This window comes from Taeniopygia guttata, chromosome 3, assembly GCF_048771995.1.
Source record: "Taeniopygia guttata chromosome 3, bTaeGut7.mat, whole genome shotgun sequence".
NCBI lineage: Eukaryota > Metazoa > Chordata > Aves > Passeriformes > Estrildidae > Taeniopygia > Taeniopygia guttata.
Window position 1 is genome coordinate 65,403,225 of NC_133027.1, and position 24,276 is coordinate 65,427,500.

Consider the following 24,276-nt stretch of genomic DNA (forward strand, 5'->3'; position numbering starts at 1 on the left):
TAATGAAAAGATTTGAAACTGGGGACAATATGAATTTGGTTTTAGAGCTATGACTCCTCTTGACCTTATGAGAATCTATTCAAATTAGCAACATAAAAAGTCACAGCCCATGCCTGTCAGAGATGCATTCAGCATTTGTGCGTTATATTTTTGTCCAGGGTTTTTGACTGAACTGAGGCTGCAGCCTTTCCTCTCAAATGCTTTGGGCTAATCAGTGTTCCAATTATTCACGATCCCCATGGAATGAGTTGAGCATGGTCCTCCCTGGAGCTCTGGGGTCTGAGGGGAAGCAGCCAGGGGAAAAAAGGCCCAGTCTCTGCAGGCAGCTTTGGCACCAGGTGCACCAGCTAGAAGTGTAGAGGCTTGTTTTTCTCCCATGCTGCCCAGATGCCTGCTGCTTAGGTTTGCAGGAAAGGTGATGTGACACCTCTAGGGGAGTAGTGGGCATGAGGAGGTGTTTGGATTAGAGCAATCTGAGCAATTCTCTCTGCCCGTAAAAAAGGAGAATGGCAAGAGAAGAGAATTGCGGTGTAGCAGCTTCAGAAACAAGAGAACGAGGTTGAGAAGGCATGGAGGGGGGATGTAAGGTGAGGAAAGGGGCCAAAGATGTTGTTCAATAGGATAAGAGGAACAGGAGGGCATCTAGTGGAAAGGAATCTTGCTGGTATGTAAAGTTACCTATTTTTAATGCTTAAATGTTCTTAAATTTTGGTGACTGATATATGTCAGTGCATTATGCAAGCTTTTGGTTAACTGTTAAGGTTTCAAGTTCAAGAACTGAAAAGTTAGGAAACTTCAGTGTGGAAGTTGACCCTGCAACTTGTGTAATACAACTTATACATGACATACTATCAAATAATTAAGTATGTGATTGTGTTATTGGAAATTAATAGCCCTCCCATTATTAAGGCTAAATAACAGTGAAGGAAGTCAGGCTTTGATCTCAGTAGCCCTGTGTACCTGAGGTTGTGATGATACAGCTTAATGGAAACTTCAAGTATCTTCTGAGAGTTTGTAGTTGAGTTACTAGAAACTGTCCAAAAGCAAAGTTTTGTATTCTTTGTATTAAGAATGAGAGGTCTTTGTAGCAAAATACTGAACACTGGAGGGTTTTAGTTTGAAATAATATCTGGGTTTGGTTTCTATTCTTAAAACTCGGTGCTAAATAGATTTCTTTTGATTACAGTGTGTTGCTGTGCTTAATCAGATGTTTTGCATTGCATATTTTGTCATGTCATCATTATAAACCAATTAAAATTTACAGCAGAAAAGCAAGGCAACAACTTTCACACTTACTCTGTTTTGTCTCTTAAACATAATCCAAACAGCAGCATGGTGGATTTTCTCCAAGTAACTAAGGCATAAAATACAATGACAGTAGTACTTTTTTTAAACACCCTATTTGATTTGTTGGATATACAGACTACCTATATATATATATATAACTAAAAGCAGTGGAATGGGGTAAGGAAATATTTTTCTTTCTTCTGTTAAAAAAAACAGACTGAGAAATGTTGGGTTTGATTTATTTTCAGTAGCAACCACCCATGTGGTTTTTCTTCAGAAGACCTCATTTTCAGTGGTTGTTATAACCTGAACATGGCTGAATCCTTTCAGACTAGTTTTGAAATTGTGGAACATGCTTTAAATAAAAGCGAATCAATTGGAGATAAAAGGTTTCTCTGAAGATTGTAGAGGGGCAAAAAATGAAATTTATGTCCCCAAAGGCCTAAGAACTGCAAATTATGGCAGTTCAGCAATGCAGTCACCAAGACAGCTAACAAGCAATTACTTGAAAAGCAATGACACCAATGCTTAAGGAACTAAAGGAGAACCTTGACAGACTTGCAAAGTTTTATGCTTTTGTGAGATATGAAGAGCTGTTGTAGTACTGGACTTAGGACAAATGTTTGTGCTGCCAATAGAGTGGTCTGTGTCTAAGAGAAATCGGCTACCCAAGGAGATCCTATAGAGAAACAAGTTTTGATTTTTTAAAAGACTTCTGCAGGCTGTGGGTTTGTGTGGGGTGGCAGTTTATAAAGACAAGATGTACTTTTTAGTGGTGTGACACTCGGCCTCATATCCAAGAGAGAACCTGGGTAAAAAATATACTTTGGTTTTGGTGGTGAATTATTCTTAAAACACAGAGGCCAAAGAGCTCTAGTTACCATTTGATGTATTCATAATAAAGACTTTTTAAAAGTTACTGTTGGTGTTATTTAAAGATTGCATGTAATACCTTCTGATTGAAATATATACCTTTGCCTTTCTAAACACATATTCATTTATTATAATTCTTCCAAATCCATGGAGCTCAGGCATTAGGATTGTTTGTGCAGACTCAGTTCTGTGCATGGAGTGTTGTAATTAGCAATTAGAATCTGCTGTCTTTCTGCCAAGCAGTACGTAGCTGCTCAGGAAGCCCTATTTCCCGACAGCTGGACAGCTGTAAAGAACGGCTCCCTGAATTGAAAATAAATTTTCCAGTTTCCTATGATGTTTACTTTGAAACACAAGTTTTCCAGAAAGTGGTGTCTTGAGAATCTTGTTGAGCTCTTTGCTGCTATTAGCTATATTTGTCTGCTGCCTTCTTAAATATGATAGTGTAGGCCTGGCACAGCTGCTTTTGTTTTTGACAGTGATTGAAGTGATTAAGGTTAAGTCATGGAACAGAAATATATATTCTTAAGTCAGTGTTTCAGCTCTGTTCCCTACTCAGCACTGCTAGGAAACATTCCTTTTGGCTTCACTGTTTCTGTGTACGTGCATTTTGCGCCACACTAAATACTCATTTTACTTGGCTTGCAGTCATAGCATAGATCTTTTATATAAAAGGAACGGGAGAAGAAGCAGCAAATGGAATGTTGCACTTGCTCTAAGTAGTTACAGCATCCCTTCCAGCAAGGCAGAGGCAAGCTACCAGAAAACTGCCTGTTTTCCTCAGGCAAGAGTACTCTGAATTAGAGTAATGGTTTGAACGTGTGCACCCAGGAGCTCAACTGCTAAATAACAGCACGGAGCCTTTGTAGATCTAACTGTTACGGAAATAAGTGTCTGTACAGAGTAGGCTGTATAAACAAAGCCTAGCTTCTGTGAATCTTCCTGCTGTCTTAAGTTGAGAAGTGGTTGTTGCTGTAGCAATTTGCAGGCATTATTCATGTTTTATTTTTCTGATGCTGGAAGGAGGACTGAACATCTACGTAAAATTTGAGTTGCAGGGCGCTTTGCCCAAGAAAAAAAAGCTGCAGCAGTGAAATGATTACCTATGTTACTTGTATTGATCCCACTAACTTGTAAGTAGTCTAGAATTTATCTGTCTGGAAGAGAAATCCCAGTAAAAGTGCCAGGCATAAATCTAAGTGGCCTAAAGTGTTGTTGTGTGAAGATAATTACGTACCGGGACCATTGTAGCTGTCTCAGTGTAATGCTTAACTTGGCTTTTCAGCTAAGTCAAGCTCCTGTGGCAGACTGGTGTTGACACAGCTCTCCCGCATTCAGTTCAGGGTGCCAAGTCAGGAGATGAAACCCATGTGGCAATGAACGTTTTCTTAGTAGAAAAGGTTGTGCTACTTCATTATTTTATTTAGAAGCTGAATCTTTCAGAAAACTCTGCAGCTTCTATAGCCAGTTATAGCAAATTTTACCCCATGTTCTTTTGCGTGGAGTACTAAGTGCCTTAGACTGTTAGCATTAAATAATACTTATTTTCCCTTGCCATCCTCTCTTCTTGTGTTTTGAGCATCTTTATTTTTACTCATTCTCTGGTGAAAGGTTTGATAAGATCTCACCAAAGGCAGTTGTCAGGGCTTGTGCAGAGCAGTTTCTTGGGAGTTGTCCTGTGAAACTAAACCACAATGGGCATGAAACACTTTGTCTAAAACTACTTGTCTGTTTGTGCAAATGGACTTCTATTATGGCTGACTGTAAGAGGAAAATAGCCACTAAATCAATAGGCTGGGTTGAAATTGACCTGTTTCTCTTATTGTGATGAGTGCCCATTTATTCTCTCCCAAATGAGGTAATAGAACAAAGTTACTCTAGCAACCCCTAGGAAGAAGATTCTTCCTAGACGCAAAAGGATGAAGCTGAAGATGCTTGAAAGCAATTATGGGATGAAGGCCAGGACTTCACTTAGTTCAGCAGATACAGTGATTCTGAGTTTAAAATAATTGAAAGCAGAGGAAGAGAAATCTTGGATAATGGGTTTCTCTTGAGCTTTATTGTAGATGTCTTTTAATGGGTATGAGTAGTGAGGGAATTGTCATTTGTGTGGCAGGCTAGTAACCTTGAATATCCAGTGAGAGCTGCTGTACTGTTGGCTGAAGCTCTGTAGAAAGAAAGTGTTTGGAGATACCCAGAAGGTCAGGGAGATGTTAAATGTATTCTAAAAGTAGTGCAGTGGGAGAGTTGTGTTGTAGTCTCACATGTTTAGTTGTGTAAAGTGGCAGTGCAGAGTAACCAAAGAAGGCTTTGAAGGAGAATAGGTCTATTTTTGAACTTTCTTATGCTTAAAAACTTCATATCACTTCATTTGTTAAGTGTCTTATGCCTCTTGCAGCTGCTCTTGTGTGTGTGTGTAAAATGCTAAAGTGCCCTAGTTTTGGAGTGTGCCTGCAGCTGCACATGCAGAAGAGAGAAATTATTAAAGCAAAAATCTGAATTTTCTCCCTGTGGAAAAAAAGCAGTTCTAAAACCTCATTGGTTTCTTTGGTCTAAACCTCACCTGGCAAGGGCAAGGTGCAGCATTCGGATGTCGGTGAAGATAACACATTTGTTCTTACACAGGGCACACTGAGACTGCACCTGAAAATGCTGTGCGTGAGTGGGGATGTCCCCACAGGGCAACAGAAATGGTTGCTATAGATAGGAATTAATTACTGTGACGCAGAAAAAGAGTAGTGCCTTGCTTTTGAATGGTCAGTATGCTCCTGTGAATTAAGGAATTCTTCACCATGAGGATGTAAAGCACTGGAACAGGTGGCCCAGGAAGTTGTGGATGCCCCATTCTTGTAAGTGTCCAAGGCCAGGTTGGATGGGGCTTTGAACAACCTGATCTCTAGTGGATGGTGTTTCTGTTCATAGTAGATGGGTTGGAACTAGATGATCTTTAAGGTCTCTTCCAACCCAAACCATTCTATGATTCATCCTGTGATTCTGTGGTGGCAGAAGAACCACTATTATGGACCTACTCTATGAAGTCACTGGGATGGTAACTATGAACTTCAGTGCACATGGAGCTAAGTCAGAAGAGTTGAAAGCACAGAGGAAAGCATGGGTATGCACTGAGTTCAGCAGGGATGGGGTTACTTTATATGTCAGTGGGGTGGCAAGAAGAAAGCCCTGTGTTGTCTGAAAAGCTCTGTGTTGGCAGGAGTATCCTAAATTAATCAGTAGATATTGTTCATTTCATACTCATTTAAATTAAAAATATGGTGAAAAGAATGTTTCATTTTATTATACTTCAGTGGGGAGAAGTGATTATGTCCTCTTATCTTTGAGACCAAAAAGATTGCATTGGTTTTAAAAATTACTATATCTCTGATCAAATTGCTCAGTAGAGCAATGTATAGCGAAGTATCCATTTTCCCCTTCTCTCCATGCCCACGCTAACTTTACTGCAGTTGCTATCTCACTAACACTCACAGGCTGCCATATGCTTTGATCTCTGTGCCCTCTCAGCGAGGATATCAAATAATGGGACACTCAAGTTGCTTTCTGCAGTTCAAGCAATCTTACCTTGGAATCAGTGCGATATAGAAAGCAGGCTGGTCTGTGCCTAATTCTCCATTTCTCAGCAGTAGGTGTAAGCTTCATTGTGACTTGGAATTACTCACAGGAATTACCTCATAGTTTGGAGAATGATCTCTGGTTGAAGTCCAGAAGAGTTTTTCATCTAGAAATTGTACAGGTGCTTCATTTCATAATCTCTGAGGTGACCTTCCATGTACAGCTACTGCAGCAATACACTGACACTGATCCTATGTATGGGAATCTCTCTGACATCCTGGTAGCAAATGCTGCCTGCACCAGTGAGAAATCTGAGGAGGAGAAGCATCTGGTACTCTTATACCTTGGCTGAAGGTGTTTGCCCTTGTGTAACAGTCTCAGAAATAAATCACTGCATCTTGCACATTGCCTGCTTTTGGTGTTCAGAGAGCTCATGCCCTAAGACAGGCTGCACAGCACAAATTGCTGGCTGTCTGGAACTGAGGTTGTCCTGCATGCCCTCAGGCAGTGGCATTTCAGCTTTCATTTTGGTGATGTGTAATTAAAAAGCTTCAATTCACGTGTCTCATCTGTGTTTGGGTGAGCTTGCTAGTGTTCTGGTCAACTGCAGAACTGGCTTCATAGCACAGGCTTTTCAGCAGAAAATAATTTTTCCAGGGATCCTTTCATGTTATATCCTTGTTTTATATTGCAGTGAGATAATGAAATATCATTATACAGCGGGTATGAGTGTCAGCTTTTTAAAAAATGCTGTTACAGACACTGTGTTCCTTTTATCATCCTTAAGAGATTATAACTCTCCCTACAACGGCATTTGGTTTGGCATCTTCTACATTATTTAATATTTTAGGATACAGTGCTTTTTAAAGCGGACATGTCAGCCAAAAGTAATCTTTTATAAATATGCATCTCCCAGTGGAGCAGTTATACAAGTTTAATCTTTAAAAAAAAAAAAAAAAAAGAAAGCTGACCCTTTCCCTATAGCCAGTTGCATCATCCAGATTTATGTCTGTGCATTGTTTCTAAATAAATTTATTTATGCTTCTGGCTTTAATGTTTTACAGTTGAGCACTAAATAGCTGTGTTTATCTCTCTAGTCTATATGATGAAAACAATGGCAACTTATATACTATCCAGGAAACACTGATGGTGGTGAGTTTTCACTCTGCTTTGCTCAGCCAGGACATTAGAGATGAGGAAGATTGGTAACAGTGCTTTGTTTGGCAACTCTGATGGTAGACTTCTATGATAAGTGCCAGAGCAAGAAGAACTGGGACAGTCACTGCAGCTTGGTGTCATATAATTTATTTATATTTGCAAATCAGACTGGTAAGTTTCGCACTGTTGGAAGTACAAAAATATGTACTAAATCACTGAGCTTTTAAGAGCTGAAAATAATATAAACTTAATTAATAGACATGTTTAAATAAGGCATGAACTTTGCTTTCATGTTTCAGTGAATAGAAATGAAACACAGGTATTCTGTCGCTTTTCTGACTCAAACCTCCAACTTGCAAATGTACTTTGTAAGTATTGCTGTTTAGACTGTAGAAAAACAGGCTTTTTCCATTTGCTAATGACAGAAATTTCAAAAAGTGTTTATCTGAAGTTGTGAAGACTGCGTTAAAAATAGCAAAGTGGTCTATAGTCTGAAAGTATTCTTGCTTCACCTTAGTTCCTTTAGAAATCACTTCAACCTACTTCCCTTAACAAGAGAATCTGAGTATTGACATCTAACCGAAATTAGGTACATGTCTCTATTGTTTCAAAACAGAAATCTAGATTTTAGTTTTAAGACACTGGAGTGCATTTAGATCCAAGACTTCTGCAGAATTCCTGCAGTTCTTTCTGCCTCACTGCTATAGTAGTTGGCAAAACCTTGAAAATCTCTTGAAATAATTTTCAAGATCAGTGCTGTTAATTAGAACAAAAATTTGTTACAAAAATATTTTGGCTTGATGGTATAGCCCTACCCATCTTGCCAAGAGTTTTTTGAAAAATTTAAATTAAGAAGCCTGAAAGAGTTGTTTCTGATGTGTTTCTATTTTTCTTCTGAAATGGTAGCTCTGTTAGAGAAATCTTTCCAGTGTTTCTTTTGAACCTGCTGTTCAGTGCATTCAAGAGGGCTTAGGGGTTTTTGGGTAGAATAGAATGTGTACAGTACATGTGTAAAGTTTCCAAGCTGATGCTTCAGTTCTATTCCTATTTGTATGCCCTTCCCCAAAGGATTAACCTGAAACAAGGGCAGTCAGTGTGCCATCAGTGACTTGGTTTCCCCATTGCCTAGAAAGCTTACATCTCTAGTGAGCCAACTTACACAAAAGGCATGTTGATGCTGTGCTCATCTTGTCCCTCCTGCAACCAATTGCTAAGTCCTACAGTCCTCCAATCTACAGAGATATTTCCCTTGTTTCCCATCCTGTTGCTCTAAAAAAATTGTAGGGTCTGAGCTCACCTCTAGTGCTGCTCTGAGCCTGTCTCTTTCACTGGTCACTGAACGTTCCCAGAAGCGCCAGGAGGCTCCTTGTCCATAGTAAGTGTCAGCAAAGGTTTCTCAGCGTTCCCTTTTGTTCCTGTCCTCGGCTGCTGCTCAGGGAACATCTGCCAACTACCAGGACAGCATATCTGCTACACAGGAAGGGCCCTGCAGCCAGGGCTGTAAAGGATGAAGGTTCCTTCAAAATGGTCTGTTTTATACTGATAAAATGCCAGTGCTTAGTTTATGGGCTCCTGCACAGTTTAAGTGTCAGAGTAAATGTCTTACAGCTCTTCTGTGCTGTTTGTACAAATGGATTTTGGTGATGAGAGAGATTTTGGTTTTGTGTACCAGCTGTTGCGTTTGGGTCTCTAATCCATTTTCAAGCCTCTCAGCAGGGTCACATTGTAGCATGTGTTAATTTAATGTGAGAATTTTTCCCCTTTCTTGTTTTGAAGGACTTGACTTTGGTAATGGTTATGCTTGTGTCCATAGGAGTTTACAGAAGCAAAGCCAATGCTGGTGGCAGTGCAATTTTGGTTCACTCAAGACACTCTTTTATAATAATCTTATGGAAAGTGTAACAGGCCCTGAACAAGATTAGGGCTCCAGTGTGCTTATGCTGTGACAGCGAGGGGTAAGCATTGACATAGTGTTCAGCTCAGACACATGGTAGAAGCAGCAGCATAAGAAATTTGGTTTGTCCAATGTTCGGTACAGTGCAGAAGCACTGGAAAATATTGTCTCCAGCTGTGCTGAAGCAGGTTTCCACTCACCCCAAATACTCACCCCACTCTCTTCTTAATGGGCAATTTCAGCATCAGTATTGACAAGCGGATCTTGAAAACTATCATCTAACAAGTGAGTTTTTAAATGGGATTCTTTACAGTTTATCCTCTCCAACAGCTCTAAAGAAGAGAGCAGTTCACAATTTTGTCCTTACTCTAAAAATTTTAATATTAAATATCCAGATTCTTGTTTTTTTTACCTTTTTTATCTGTCAGCTGTACTGCATGCATCTTGGTAACTTTTGGCCAGCCATAGAGCTTTGAGACCTATTTATCTCTGGAAAGATTGCTGTCCTTTGTTCCCAAGCTTATAATTTTAAAATGCAAGTAAGAAATAAGCGTGGGGTGCAAGTATGGAATAATCACATTATTTAACTCTAAAACAATAAATTGCACTAAAATGTTACTTAGAGTATTGTTTATCTAAATATATATAGACACTATTGATAACACAAAGAATGTGAAATTCTTAAGACTTGCAAAATATATTTGTATTGTAAATATGAAGAGTAGTTTTTGCATGTCTCAGTTTCATAAACAATGGATGTAAGAGGCAAAAGTCACAAGTAGTGGAAAAGCTTTAATGTTGAACTCTGCATTCCCATGTATTCAGCCCATGGATCATGGCTCACAGGAATTTGCTTGTAGGATAAACAACCCAGTTTTGCCTTTGAAGAGACTCTTTAGTCTTAAATTTCAGTGGTATTGCCTTAGAACAGAACAGCCAGTTGCTGAATGCTAAGATGCTTATTCTGAGCCAGGTACTCAGGATTTTGGTCTTAATGTGTTTCTGAATTAATAAATAATAAATTCTAATAAATTCTGTCAGCTCTGACCTATGTCTGCTCTTTCAACACACTCTACCCTGCACAGCAATGCCTCTGACTTGACTGACATGCTAGCTCGCCACTGTTCCCAGTGTCTAGACAAAACTTCCTAGACTAACACCAATTCTTTATTATTACTTATATAAACTTTGAATACTCTGTTCTCTGCTTAGTTCTGGGTAATTCAAACTATGCATTTTTTACATTGTGCATGTCAGGTGTGACATGCTATATAAAATAAGCAAGTGAATTTAAGAGTGGGGGTTTTATTCAGATTTTTTTTTTGAGCAGTGTTCATAAGGAAGTAGTTGGAGGTAGCAGGATTAGGTGCTAAGGATAAAGAATATATTAGTTCCCAGTTAGCTCTGTTTTAAATTTCCTAGTTTAATGCTGAATTTCCTCTGCAATGTATTGGAGGCACTTTTTTACTGAGGTATGAGTTTGTTCCAGCTGTCATTTCTGAAGCTTTCCCTATCTCACACACCCCCAGCACACTCTGACAGCTAAAAAAAGTAGCTGTTCAGTCATACCAGGGGGATTAGATGACAAGTGGCAGGTACAGAATAGCTAGATTTTCTTCTTTTTTCCCTGTAATCCCTCCTCCTCTGATTTAGTTGTTTCTTTTTTCTCATGGCTGCTTCTCAGTAACTTCTCTCTCACTTGTAGAAATCAAGCAGGTAACTAGAGGCTGATCTTTCCCCCTTGGTGCTCAGAGCACCCTGTACCCAGAGGGGTTCCCACACTGCAGGCCTGGGACTCTCCTGGCTTGTGCTTTCATCCACAGCTGTGCAGCCCTTGTACAGCTCATCTTTCCAGACCCGTGCTAGGATGCCGTTCTGGGGTGGGGGGGGGGGGGGGGGTGCTGCTGTGCTCATCCTGACCTTGACACAGGTCTCAGCAGCACTTCTTGCTTCTGATCCCCAAGTGCCCCTTCACACTGCCTTTAATCTCTTGAGGCTTACAGTTCTGGGGGTAGAGACCTTCTGGAAATAGAACTGCCTCTGCCTTGTGGCTGATTCCCTTTTTCCATGGAACAGAGCTTGAGCATCTTCTTTCCAGCTCCTCAGCCTTGCTATGGGGCCTTTGGTTTGCCATTCACCTCACTGGGAATAGCTGGTTCAACCATGCAAACATGTTCTTGATTTGCCACAGTTTGAAAAACAAGTGTTTGTATTCTGCACAGCTCTTGTGTTTTTAAAAAAGCCTGTCAAAATGCCAGTGCGATTTGCCTCTCAGTGTTTGGCATTCAGTGTTTTTTCCAGGGTCTGGGTGAATGTTCTTTCTGCTTTCCAGCACATCCTCCCAGAGGTTCTAATTCTCAACTAATTTTTTCCCCTTGAATATGTTGCCTTGTCTCCCAGGCCAGATTTCTCATGTGACATGTAAAAAAATCAATAAAAGCTTACAATTTTCCTCTTTTCTCAATGTCTTTTATGAGCCTTTTCTTTGACTTTGAATATTTTTAATATAAACTTTCTGTTTGTGCTTGTTTTGCTTCCCACTGCTAGCAATTCCTACTTCTGCGCACACAGGCCTCCTTTGGACAAGCTGGAGATAACTGGTTTGTTAGCTCAAGAGGAACACCTTAGCCTGTAAGGTTATTAAAGGCATTTTTGTCTGACAGATGCTGATCATGGAACAGCTCTTTCAAAGTAGCTCTGGCTATCATAAAGTAGTTTTTTCTCATTTTAGGAAATAAACTTTGGTACTAGTACTCACTACAGAGATTATTAACTGTTCTAGGAATTTACAGTAATTATAATGGCTGTATGAGACATGGGGTGAGCTGACATCCTATGAAATAGCTTGTCAGTCCTTCTAGAGCTTGTGCTTATCCTGGTAATCAATAGAAGTATTAATTAAACCTATCTGGGAACCCATAGATATATTGAAACTGATCAGAGATTTCTAAATATATTTCATTTCCATTACAAAACTGTTTTTTTATCAATCATCTGCCAGTTTTGTACTTGTCTTGGTTCAAAGCAAAGCTAAAAGCTGAGCCTGAAGGGGTCTTCCCTAGAACTTGTCATCCTTATGGATCCCTTTCAGCTCTGCCTCTGGTATATATATTGAATTTTGTGATGCAACTGGTGTTACTTGAAAGCTCAACATTTACAAATGCATATTATTCAGTAGAAATACATATCTCTTTTTTTGCCTTCCCCCCACTATTTTTTCCCCTCTTTCCACACAGAGAAACTGAGGTACAGCTTTCTGTTCGATGCTGTGCCATATAATAATGGCAGAGCTGAGAGAGACAGCTGTGCTTCACAGAAAATTATCCATCTGTAACTCTTCTTTATGCAGCTTTTATTCCCTTATGTAAAGGCAGTGGTTCAAGATAAACAGCAGAGCAAATATTGGGTAGTTAAATGATATCTCTTCTGGCATCTGTTAGGTATGGAAACCAATTGTCAATATTTAGGTGTGGATTTTAGATGTTTAGTTGTCTATTAATCTGTTTGTATCCTAGAGCAAGAGGTATTTTATGTGGGAGCACACCTACACTGGTTACTAAATACTTGTGCCAATTCTTATTTGATATCCAGCATCGTTAAAATTCATGGTGTGCCATCTGTTCCTTTTGTCGCTTGTCATATGAGTGGTCATATGAATGTGTATTCAAACCATGTCAAACAATATTTCAAGGAAATGTTAGACAAGGAAATATGGGGGGGAAAGTATTACTTCATGTACCTAGCCTTTTTTGCAAGTGTATTTTCTTTCTGGCATTTAAACCACAGTTTTGAAGTTAATGGAGTGTTGCATAATCCCATGGTGCAGTGCTTGAAGAAAATAATGAACATACTCAGTATGAAAGATGCAAAGAAATTTGTGCTGATGCTATTAGAACATCAGTGTATCCACTAGCTCTTAGAAACAGTATTTTTACTATTTTATGACAGTTTTTTCTTCTATATAGTGCCCTAGGCCAGGCTGAAGGGAATTGTGATGTAGTCACACTGAGTTACAGTGGGACTTTTTCTGGGAATGTTCTAAATAGTTGATTCATGCAGGAAAAAAGCCTATTTTACTAGTACCTTAACTTTGAGGCGGAGATAAGGTATAAAGAGCTTAGAATCACTGAAGTGTTAAGGTTGGAAAAGACCTCCAAAATGAAGTCCAACTGTTAAACTAACGCTGCCATGTTCACCACTAAACCATAGCCCTGGGTGCCACATCCCCAAGTTTTTGAACACTTCCAGATGTGGTGATCCCACCAGCCTGTTCCAATGCCTGACTACTCTTTTGGGAAGAATTTTTTCCTAATGTCCAGTGTAAAACTCCCCTTGTGCAACTTGAGGCCATTTCGTCCTCATGGTGTTTCTTCTTGTTCTGTGAGAAGCAGCTGACCACCTGGCTGCAAGCTCCTTCCGGGCAGTTATAGAGAGTGCTGTGATTCCCCCTGAGCCTCCCTTTCTCCAGGTTAAATACCCCAGCTCCCTCCCCTGCTCCACATAGCCCTTGTGCTCTGGACACTGCACCAACTCTCTTGGCTTTCTCTGGACTTGTTCCAGCACCACGTATGGATTTTCATAATGGTAGATCCTTTCAAGCCTGGTGGTGCAAGAGTTCAGTGGTGCTCAAATTATCTTGCCAAAAATCAATCCATCTACCCATAGGTCACACTTATCTTTTGTATGAGGCCTTTAAAATAGCAAATACTAAAATCTTGTGTTGGGCTGCCTTTAAGGTGTTAGTTCTTATTGTCATTTGAAATTGGTATTTAAGTTGAACAGTGGTTATTTCTATTGATTGTAAGAAACTTAATACAGGCCTTAAGAAGAGAAGTGTCTCACAATTATTTCAGGTTTCACACTTTTTGTTTTTTTTTGTGAGACTATGTGATTTTTGAACACCGTTCTTGGCAAAACGTTGTTGAACATGAAACATTCGATAACAGTATTTTTCTATTTCCCTCACCCACCTTCCCCCTGCAAAAAAGGTTCAGTACATGTAACATAAAGGTTTTTCCTGCTACCATTTACCCTCTCTGTTAATCCTGAAACATGCCTGTGGAAGGAGGTAAGCAAGGAAACAAAGGCCGTGAGGCCATGATGGGAATGAACTCACTGAGGTACTAAGTGCTGAGTGTGTATTGTTAAAGCTGACATGCATAAGAAATTCCTTGGAGTCTTCTGAGGAAAAATTGTTTTAATTATGTTTTCTGAAGTGGATCTAATACAGTAATGCCTGTTTAGCTTTTAAATCCGGAGTAATCAGAGTTTTTTTTCCAACTTTCATCTCTAGTGATATTTTTGTTCAAGTGGATTGGTGTCTTTCGTCCCCTAAGCTTTATTTATAACTGTCTTTTTATCCTTGCTTGCAAATACTTTCAAGCTGTTTTTGGAAGGCTTAGAATTCTCACAGTCTGCCTTTAGGCTGTTCCCAGATTGGTGTGTTCTGGACTCCAACACTCCTATAGTGGAACTGCTGGATACAAAGATGAGTAGTAAGATGAAAAAATCATGGCATCTAATTTTTTGGCTGGTTTTTTAGTTACAAATCTATGCTGAGCTAAAGATATGGTTTTGATTTGAATAATAGTAATGAATCTTCTGGGTTTATTTTTTTCATAAAGGGTTGTTGAAAGGGCATTCAGAGCTCCAGAATTAGATCTTGTTCTAGGCTGGTAGGACCCGATCAAAAGTCTGTTGCAAATAATGGGAATATCTCCTCATTTAGATTTCATTCAGGTAATTAATAGTCCTCTCTTCAGTCCTGCATTATGGATGTGCAATTTGTAAAGAGGTTTTTACCAGTATCTCGTACCATACTTTTAGAAACCTGGGATCTGCAAGTCATCATATAAGTCTTATTAAAATACATTGTTAAAATGAAATCATCTTGTGGCTCTTTCTTCAGCTTGAATTGGGAACTTGTATTGTGGCTTAAATGCTTTCTGTGTAGCCTTTGGGGCTTTGTCTATGCAAAATTATGTAGAATGGCATTAAGATGAAATCTTGGAACAGTCTGATTTAAGAGAGAATCCAGCAATATTTAAGTGTGAATATAATAAGGTGAGTGACCTAATACCAAGTAAAATAGTTAATTAATGTCTTTTTTTCTTCCTTATTCTAGCAACTGAAGGTTCTGAAACACAAGATAAGAAAGTCACTTCAGGACAAAGCAACGCTGGAACTAAACCAGGTACACCATTTCACATGCTCCATGTTTTAAGGCTGTTTGCCTCAATGGTGCATGGAAAACAGCTGTCGTCACGAGAACTTCTGAAGTTTGTTGCTTTTGTACCTCATTTACTGTTTCAGACAAAACTGGTATTGCTGACTGTTCATGTTTAGATAGGCTGGAATATGTGATTGTTTGCAAAGAAGCAAAACTGGACAAATTTACTTATATTTTAAAATAGCTTAGGAATGAGGGTTGGGAAGTGAGAAAAGACAACAGAAGCCAGTGTATTTGCATTTGTGCTTGAACAAGAATTTTGTGCTGTAGGCAAAGATTTGCAGCTTTATATGAATGTGCCTCTGTTCAGTCATTTCCTCACTTACCACAAAGCATACCATACTCTGTAACATGCTCTATGCTGTGGGCAGATGTTTCTCATTACTGCACCATACCTCACGGGTACATTGTGTGGATTTAGTTCACTGTTCACTTACACATTTGAAAATGTATGTGCTAAAAAGTTTAGTATAGTCCTTGGTGTCATGGGTCTGCTCCACTTGCATGCTTAGACCAAGATCCAGAAGAGGACTTAGATATCTAAATTCTGCTTGTGCTGCAGTTCAGGTACCCAAGATTAAAGTATGCAGTTAATAATGATTTTGTTTTGATTCCTGGGAAAGCAGAGGTACTTGTGGTGCTGAGGACTAGGTCCACTGTGACATCCTCCTTTCAACTCCTTGACAGCTTGGCAGCTCAGTGGATGTTTTGTACTGACAGACTCTTCTCTATCCCCAAAGGGGATGCCTTGGCCTGTCCCTGGAGGGAAGGAATCCCAGCGCTGTCTGCATTCAGATCACACCTGGAATGCTGGGCCAGGCACGCTGGGTCCTGCACAAAGCACAGGAATCACGGCTGCTCTCAGTCAGACAGGCAGTGGGAAAAGGAGGCGAAAACAAAGATTAAATTACCTCTTCCCGGAGCTCTTTGTGGTGGACGGTGTTCAATACTTGCTTTATTCTACAATAGTTTAATCCAGTTTTCATTTCTCAGGAGGGCATCCTAGCTATTCCAATGTTCCCTTCATCTATGCTGGTGTGTAGAAGGAATCCAAAATTCTTGGGGCTGGAATGGGGGAAGGCAGAGTAGAGCTGATAGTATGAGCCACAAAAACTGGTCATATTTACAAAGTATATATGAAAATTGATAATTTAGGAATTCAGTTTCTACAAATATAAATTTTGATTAGGAGTTTGTCGAGCTTTAGTTCTATAGAAGATTTGTAAAAAAATTTTTTTGCTGTTGTTACTCTCATTAGGGACAAAAACCTATTAATGTTTCCATGCTGAATTTCTGCAAAATACTGTTCACAGCTTCTAAGCTTTCAAAATTACCTATTAACTTATTAAAATTAATTTTGAACACACACTAAATGTTCACAAAATTATGAACATATACTGTTTTCATACGTAATTTAGAGGCTTAATTTCCAGCAGCAGGTACAAAATTAATTTCTCCTATGCAGAGCTATGGCTTATTTATTCTCCCAAGATCCCTATCATACAAATGCTTAATTCTGTGCTTGATACATAAGTGAAGGGAGATAGATTGTTGAGTGTGAGTTCCCACATATTGCAGCATAACCAGACTGCAACTTCCAAAGCAGCATGTGGGTCTTCCTGGAATGTTGTCTCTTAGGCTTTGTGTATGCCCAATTGGCAATTATTTCTCTACAAAATGAGAAATTCTTGCAGGATTCGTTGCAGCTGACATGTTTCCCATTTCCTTTCACAGTAATTTAAAGCTTACAATCTGATGAGGAGTATGAGCAAAAGAGAGTACAAATACTTTGTTTGTTTCTCCTGGTATTCCTACCGAATAAGAAGAAATGCCAATCCCCCAGGTATTTGCCTGGTGGGTTTTTAATGAATAGTGACATGAGAAATAAAATTGGGAGCAGTCCCAGTGAGCTCTCTTGTTTTGCCAGAGTTTGAAACTATTGATGCTTGGCACTAGGGGTGTCAGCAGAAGATGTGGATTCAGAATACAAATGTTGGAGTTTGGGGTTGTAGCCAAACTATGAAGGATAATTTTGAAAATTTAGAGAAGACATTTTAATTATCAGTGTAAGTCTTGCACTGATAATATGTGCTCCAGCTTCTAGCAGAGCAAATACAATAATGGTCTGCTACAAAGGTGCTACCCTCATCTTTGTCCTAATATTGATTTAGCTCTTTGTGATCCCAAATGTAAGCAAAATAATTTGTTACTGAGGACACACACTCTCCATAGCCTGCAACTTAATGCGAATTCTTTAGGATTGTTCTAACATCCTGGGGTGCTGGGAGAGGGACTGCTCTTGTGTGAACACTATCAGATGTGTGATATGGAAAAAATAATTGGATATCTTCGAACAGAGTGACAGAGGGCAACTTTAAAAATTTATTTTATTCCTTCACTGCTTATAATTAGGAATTCTTTAGGGAGACCTTTTCAGTTTGCCTGTCCACGTAACTCTGCTGCCTCTTTGAAGAATTGTTGCCTCTCTCCGATAGGGAAATCTCTCTTCTCAAGAAAGGGAAAAAAAAACTCCAGCTGGAAGGATATTCTGAAAGAAGCAGGTTTCTACATTTTTCCCCAGTGCCTCATCATTTTATGTCAACTCGATGTTACATTGACTGTGCTGACAGCCCTTGAAGGGGAATCCTTGTTTTCCAGGGAAAATGTGCATTATTCCACAAGCACTAATTTCTCATGCCACAGAAATTCATGTTTTGTGAACCTTGTGTGCCAGTCACCAGGGAGAAGGAATATTATTACCCTTTTGACCTGTGTCTGTATGCTAGAGGGACTGCACGTGAGTCAGCGCACTGCTGAACATCAGCCAAATGCAGATGTTCACCATGCACTGGGCAAATCTCTGCCATGCCATGGCTGAGCAAAGTCCCATAAATGGCAGCACTGTGGGCTAGTCAGCCATCATTGAAGTTTTGACCTGCAAATGGGTGACAGATTACCTTTGTCTTTGCTGGTGACTTTTTCACTTGTGCCCTTTACTGGGGCTGTTGTGTTTGAAGGTTCTCCCTGCCAGCTGTGGGTTTTCTGGGTTTTCTTCTTGCAGCTGTTACTTTGCATTGCTATTAACACTCTTAATTTGGGCTCTAGTCTGACTGTTGTTGAGATAAAAGTTTTTCACTGATTAGAATTCAAGAGTAATTAAAGTGTAAGTAGCTGTTGGTGAACTGGTTCACTCAAGACATCCTGTCATGCTTATGTAGAAACTTCTGTTAGAGGATGAAATGCACATTATTTTTTTTTAAATCTAATTCTAATAACTATTCAAAATTAGTCTAGCATAGCCTCATTTCAATGACTTATTGTTCAAATATCTTTAATGTCAGTTTTATGACCCATTGTATTGTTTGCTAATACATAGGTATGCATAGTTATATGCATACGTATGCATACGTATGCATCCTATACACAAGTAGGATGACTCTGTATGTTTTTACAAGTTGCTTACATGTGTATTCACACTGAATAGTGAAAAGGCTTTGTTGTCTTGTGCACTTTTATGATGACAGTATTTGAATAGCTCTTTATTTTAAAAAACTTAAAAACTGAGTTCTCCTCAATACCAAAATAAATCAGATTATTTATTTATACCCAGACATTTTTGATTTTTCTGTGGGTTTTCTGTTTATTGTGTTCTTATGCAAAGCAGATCAGTGCTACTGAAAAAAGCCCCATAATATTAAGAGCTTTCCAGGTTTAACAGAACAGGCTGAGTAGGAAATTAGTTTTGGCAGCATGCTGAGATGAATTGCTAACTTGGATTTTGTTCCCTTTGTCTGGAACAGCTCCATTGCTGGAACTGGCGGTCGAATGCTAGCTGTTCAGCACTTTGCTGTCTTCCAGAGCCATCATTGAGCAAGTGATATTTTCCAGCCAAACCTGAATTTTTAAAGTCAGACCTGGGCTATGACACAGATCTTTCATATTATTCTCAGTCTTACTTTGGTGATCCGAGCAGCCAGTTGCAGATAGTTGTGAAGTACTGATGTAGATAAATTTCAGTCTACAAGAATAGTTAAAGCTCTTTTCTTACTTGATTCTTGTTATACCAGTCCATGCATGTGATGGACTGCCTTTAGTATGTTTGCCAGATTTTTTAACACATGAGCACACAAACATATTTTGAAATCAATATCATGCTTTTTTCAGAGGCTCAGCCAGAACTGCTTTAGAACTGCTCAACCAGATCAGTATTTTGATTCAGCCAATTTTGCTTGGGTGCTGAGGTTCTTGTGCCATGATATAGGACTTATTGGTTGTTCTGAGGTAATATCGAGGGGAAGATAAATCTTTATTATAATAGCCTTTCCTGTGGATACATTTTGGAGAGACATTATGGAATAATAAACAGTATTTTTTCAAAATGCTCTCTAGCAGTCAAGTTATTTTAGGCTTTGAAACAAAATAAAGCTTTTTCCTTGGCTTTTACAAGCAGTAGTTTTGCTGGGTACTTGCAGTCACATCTTAGTCTATTCTTTGGAAGTATTTTACATCTTAAAAATAGGAATTAATTCTAATTATCAGTTTTCTGTTTTTTTTTTAAATAAGATGGATTTCTGAAAACATTATCTATTTTGACAGAATAATTAGAGTTAACAGCCATTTTCCTATAAGTTTGGGTTTGGTAGTATTTGATTTTATGCTATGTGCCTAATACTTCTCTTTCTCCATTTGTAGATCATCCAACAGTACTAAGGGTTGATGACAGGCAACGGCTTGCCAGAGAACGGAGAGAAGAGCGAGAAAAACAGCTAGGTAAGGCCCCCTCTGATTTTTGTTTGTTTGTTTTTAATGAACTGCCATCTTCATGCAGCATTATTGACAACTTATTTTTAGGGGTAGTCAGGAAAATCGTGCTAGATTTGCAATAGTGTTATCTTAGATACGCTATCATAGCGTTAAAGTAGATCTTTTAGTTCATCAGTACTATATCTCTCACCTGTTCTGTGAATGTGAATGAAAAGTAGGTTTAATTCTGAAATCATGCAAGAGAGCTTAGCTGATGTAAATGGAATTTTGAAGTTTTAGAATAGTTAACCACTTAAGATTAAAATGCTGAATACCATAAAATAGAATTGTAGAATATGTTGCAAATGCATGGTTTGAATTTTTTAATGTAGTGGGGTACTTTTTTCAGGTCAAACCTTTACTAGGTGTCAAGTAGGTGTGCTCAATATTTTATGTCACCTGTGCCTGTGTTTGTATAACACAGTTCAAGTGAGCAGTGAAGGCTACCTAACAAGTGACTACTACTGATGGGCACTGTACTAAGTATGGTGGTGAGAGAATTAAGAATTATGTGATGCCAAATTGGTGGCTGTCTGAACAACCTTTATGTGTTTGGCTGCCACAAAGTTCTATGGTAACTGGGAGGTTGGGAAATACAAGTATTTCCTCTTTTTTATATGTTTACTCTGATTTCTTTCAATGCTGAAAGAAATTGTTTTAAGGGCTTGAGAAACAGAAGTTCTTTATTTCCCATTTCTAACTTCTGAAAGTTTATAGAACTATATTGTAACTCCAACCAGAATTATGTTGTTTTTTCTAACCTGATGAGCCACCATTAATTGTTACTTAGGTCTTGATATCATTTATATCCTCCCTTATTTACAGCACCTTATAACATTACAGTAGCCATGCATGAAGCACTTAGATTGTTTTGGAGGGGAAAAGGAAAGCTTTAGTTTTGGCTTGCTCAAGGGGTAACATGACAGGATGTTTGATAATCACTGAAAAGCTGCTCCTTGAGTTGAGGTTGATGGTACGTGTAGTCTTAGTTTTTTCTGATTTCAGAGCAAATGACTATTACTGGCCCATTTTAATTAGTTTTTCACAGATGATGGCTCCATGTTTTGAATTTGTTTTTTTTCTCAGGTTTCATCCTTGTATAATAACAATGCTTTACTCAAATATAGAGAGAAATGCTTTCCTTGGATTTAACTCAACTCTGATTTTTCTAGCTATGGATAAATGAGTATTTGTTACCAGAAGGACATGATTTATGTTGAGAAATGTGTTATTTTGTGTGACATGTTTTAAAGCAACATCAAAGCTACATCAGGAGTTTTTGTAAGTTGATGTGGAATCCTTCATTTCCACATGGGAGAGTTCCACATGTCCCTATGATGTATGGGTGTATTGTGTGTTGTGAAAATTGAAAGTCGCATTGTTCTTTCATCTGTATATTTGTCTGCTATGATTTAGGAGTTATCTCTTGAGATTTGTGTTCCAGTACAGCGAAACAATGATTTTTACAATGGTAATGCAACTTTTCTTTTCTTTCTTTTTTTTTTTTTTTTTTAGTGCAGAACCTAGATAATCAGTCACTCATGTCATGTGAACCACAGCAAAGAAATTCCTAAGCTGTCTCTCTTAAACATTAAGTTGTATAATATTGTTACATAAATGTGTCTTACTAGAAATTAGAGTTGGATTTTGTTAATACTGGGACATGAGCCACGAACAGTAAAGCAACTGGAGGAAGGAATTTTCTTTTTTTTTTTTTTTCAATAGAATTAGGTTGGATTTAAACTTAATTCCTTTCCTTTTGATTCAGAGGATATGTCAGTTTAGCAAAGACTTCTTTTTATATAGAAGTTGAGAATTTCAGTCATACCTCAAGTAAAATTTGCTCAAAAAAAGGGAAAGGGTTCAATTTTCTAGGTGTAGAGCTGGTAGTAATTTTGTTTTGTACTTTCAACAACTTGAACTCCTGGAGGTCAGGAAAATTAAGTAGTTTGACCCTTCTGTTAAGAACATGTGGAGTACCAGTTTAATAAGGATTATGTTTATTTATTGGGCAATATTATGATATTAAAGGAGAGTTGATTTAAGACCAGTTTTCTTCCCCCTTTTTTTTACTCTCAAGTTCTAATTTTTTTCAAGTTCCACTCTGCTGTAATAGATTTGGCTTTCCTGTGGTGGGTTGGCATATGTTCTGAACTCGTGAAGATTTGTTTGCACCTGGAAATAGTATTTTAGAAGTCTTAGACTACTTAGCACTCTTGGGTGTCTAAGTTTTGTTTTTAATGAGTGCTTAGAGAATAGGAATTGCTGAATTGCTGTCATTTTTGTTATATATATGTGTATATATATATATATATATATATATGAATATATGTGCTGGGACTGCTGTTTCATGTATCTTGTTCTGTTTGGTATATGCTGTTTCTTGAGGATCATGTTTAGCCATCTAATTGAAAAGATTAAAGAAGCTTCTACAAAAAAAATGCCCCTTTCACCTTTAGTATATTCATGTTTTTGTTTCAGACTCTTTTTGGGTAACAGAAGATACACAGGGACACAATCAGCAAATCACACCATCTAGAGGGAATGATTGTTTTAGTTCCTTCACTGTGGAAAATGCATTGATTTTTAAATGCTATCCCAACACTTCTAAAATATCAATTCTTTGACTTTTTTCTGTGCAGTTCCTTTTGCATGACTAAAGTTGTAACAATTTCATGGAGGGTTTTCTGCTTCAATCTTTTTAATCTCCTGACCACTTGGTAATGTGTGTTTTGCTGATATTGCATTCAGGCTTTTACAGGATTTATGAGGGTGATCTTACTTGATTTTCTAAGTAATGCTTCCAGTGTTGTCACTTGCTCTTTAGTAACCATGTTTTAATTTTTGTGCTCTTTCCACTAGTGCTCTTTTCCACAGCACCTATGGATAAAAGTTAACATCTGTCCTTTAAAATACAGATATCAGATCTCTCTGTGAGACTAACCCTCTTGAATTGTGCAAGATGGAAAGCCCAAGAGAGGCAGTGGTAGGTCAAATGGGTCTATTCCAGAACCAAGGGTCCTACCACACCCTGACTCCAGCTTGGCACTTAAGAAGTGTCAGGCTGAGCAGCTGTGTTCTGGCACTGGATGCTGAGAGAAACATGTTGGAACTGACTTTTCATGAAGGCAACCATGGTAGATAGCCTAATCAAACTGGAAAAACCTTACTGAAAACTGCTGCTTTTTCATCATGTGGACTTTACCCTTACCTGTTGTATCTGTACTGCCAAATTACCAGTGCTGAAGAGCATTCCCTGGTGGTAAAATTTAATTTTTCTTGCTATAAAGCTGTTATGATGGATCCTGGCAGGATGTTGCCAAGTAACTGTCTGCTTCCTGATTCCCAGACAAGGATTGGGAATCGGCTGGGAAGGTCCATGGGCTTTTCTGTATGTGCTAATTAAGTGCTGTCACCATTTTGGAGGGTAGAAGTTTAGTGGTAGACGTGAAAGTTGTTCATGCCAGTTAGTCTCTGGTTCCAGAGCACAGACCTGGTCCTCTCTAACGGGAAAGAAAAATCAAAATCTGTTTTTCAACAGGGAAAATACCTGGGATTTTAAAATGGGTTTCATTCTGGGAATCTTAGCTAGCAAAGAGGAAGATTTTTCTTGTTATTACTTAGCACTATCTTGGCCCCTGATTCTTGAGAAAACTGTTTTGAGTCTCACTTCTTTGCATGTTTTAGCTACGCTAATACTGCTTGAAGACGGATCTTTTTTTAATCGGAATTATAATCCTGACAATGACACATGGTTCATTTAGTCTCTAGCATTGGGAACAAAAGATGATAATACTGCTTTTTGACTTAGCACATTTCCTTAAATAAAGAGTGATTAATCTTAGTTCTTGGAATATGTCTGAATTTCAAGTTTGCTAAATTTATTAAATTCTTAATACTTACAATACATAAGCACTAAAATAGCATTTTAAACATCACAGAAAGTGATCATTGGCAAAATAATAACATTATTAATAAATACAATTTTTACTGTGAGTAAATTCCTTCTGAACTATTTTCCTCCCTGGCACTTGAGGGCAGAACTTCATCCAACAGAAAGAAGCCCCACAGAAACTAGGAATCATTGACCCTAGCATGTGAATATTTTTGGGATCTCCTTGGAGAATTTGAATGTCAAAAGGGTTTATAAGACAAGAAAACAATTTTTAAGGAAGATTAGTTTTAAAATTTCTGTGAAAAATGTCCCTCAGAGCGTGGTTGCTGGGGAAGGGTTGGCTTAGAGAATCTCACATTAACTTCACCTTTAATTACAGCTCTGAAGTTCACCTTCTAGTTTGTTCAGTCAGCCACTTCTGTGTAATGTCCCCATGTTTAGGTATGGTTAAAGCATCACTGACCCGTTTTACTGCTAATGTAGCAAGGGGGCAGTCACAGCCTCAGTGCAGAGCTGGCAGTGAGCAAAGGTGAAAGAGCAGTCAGAGGAGAAAGCTCTTGGTGATGAGGT

General features: G+C 38.5%; 1 protein-coding gene and 1 long non-coding RNA gene across 9 annotated transcripts in view; one reads left to right on the forward strand and one right to left on the reverse strand.

Annotated features, from left to right (window-relative positions):
* The window catches only part of MAP7 (microtubule associated protein 7), a 108,177-nt gene that overhangs the window by 45,244 nt on the left and 38,657 nt on the right, over window positions 1-24,276 (forward strand). For all 8 annotated transcript variants that reach the window (XM_030269568.4, XM_030269569.4, XM_032747564.3 and 5 more), the window contains exons 2-3: window positions 14,904-14,972; window positions 19,701-19,778. In XM_030269568.4, coding sequence (XP_030125428.4) covers window positions 14,904-14,972; window positions 19,701-19,778 — 147 coding nt within the window. The remainder of the gene's footprint in view (window positions 1-14,903; window positions 14,973-19,700; window positions 19,779-24,276) is intronic.
* Window positions 24,198-24,276, reverse strand: part of LOC140683726 (uncharacterized) — a 3,975-nt gene continuing 3,896 nt past the window's right edge. The window contains exon 2 of the long non-coding RNA XR_012055093.1: window positions 24,198-24,276. This exon is cut by the window's right edge and continues 3,104 nt beyond it. This is a non-coding gene — a long non-coding RNA (uncharacterized lncRNA).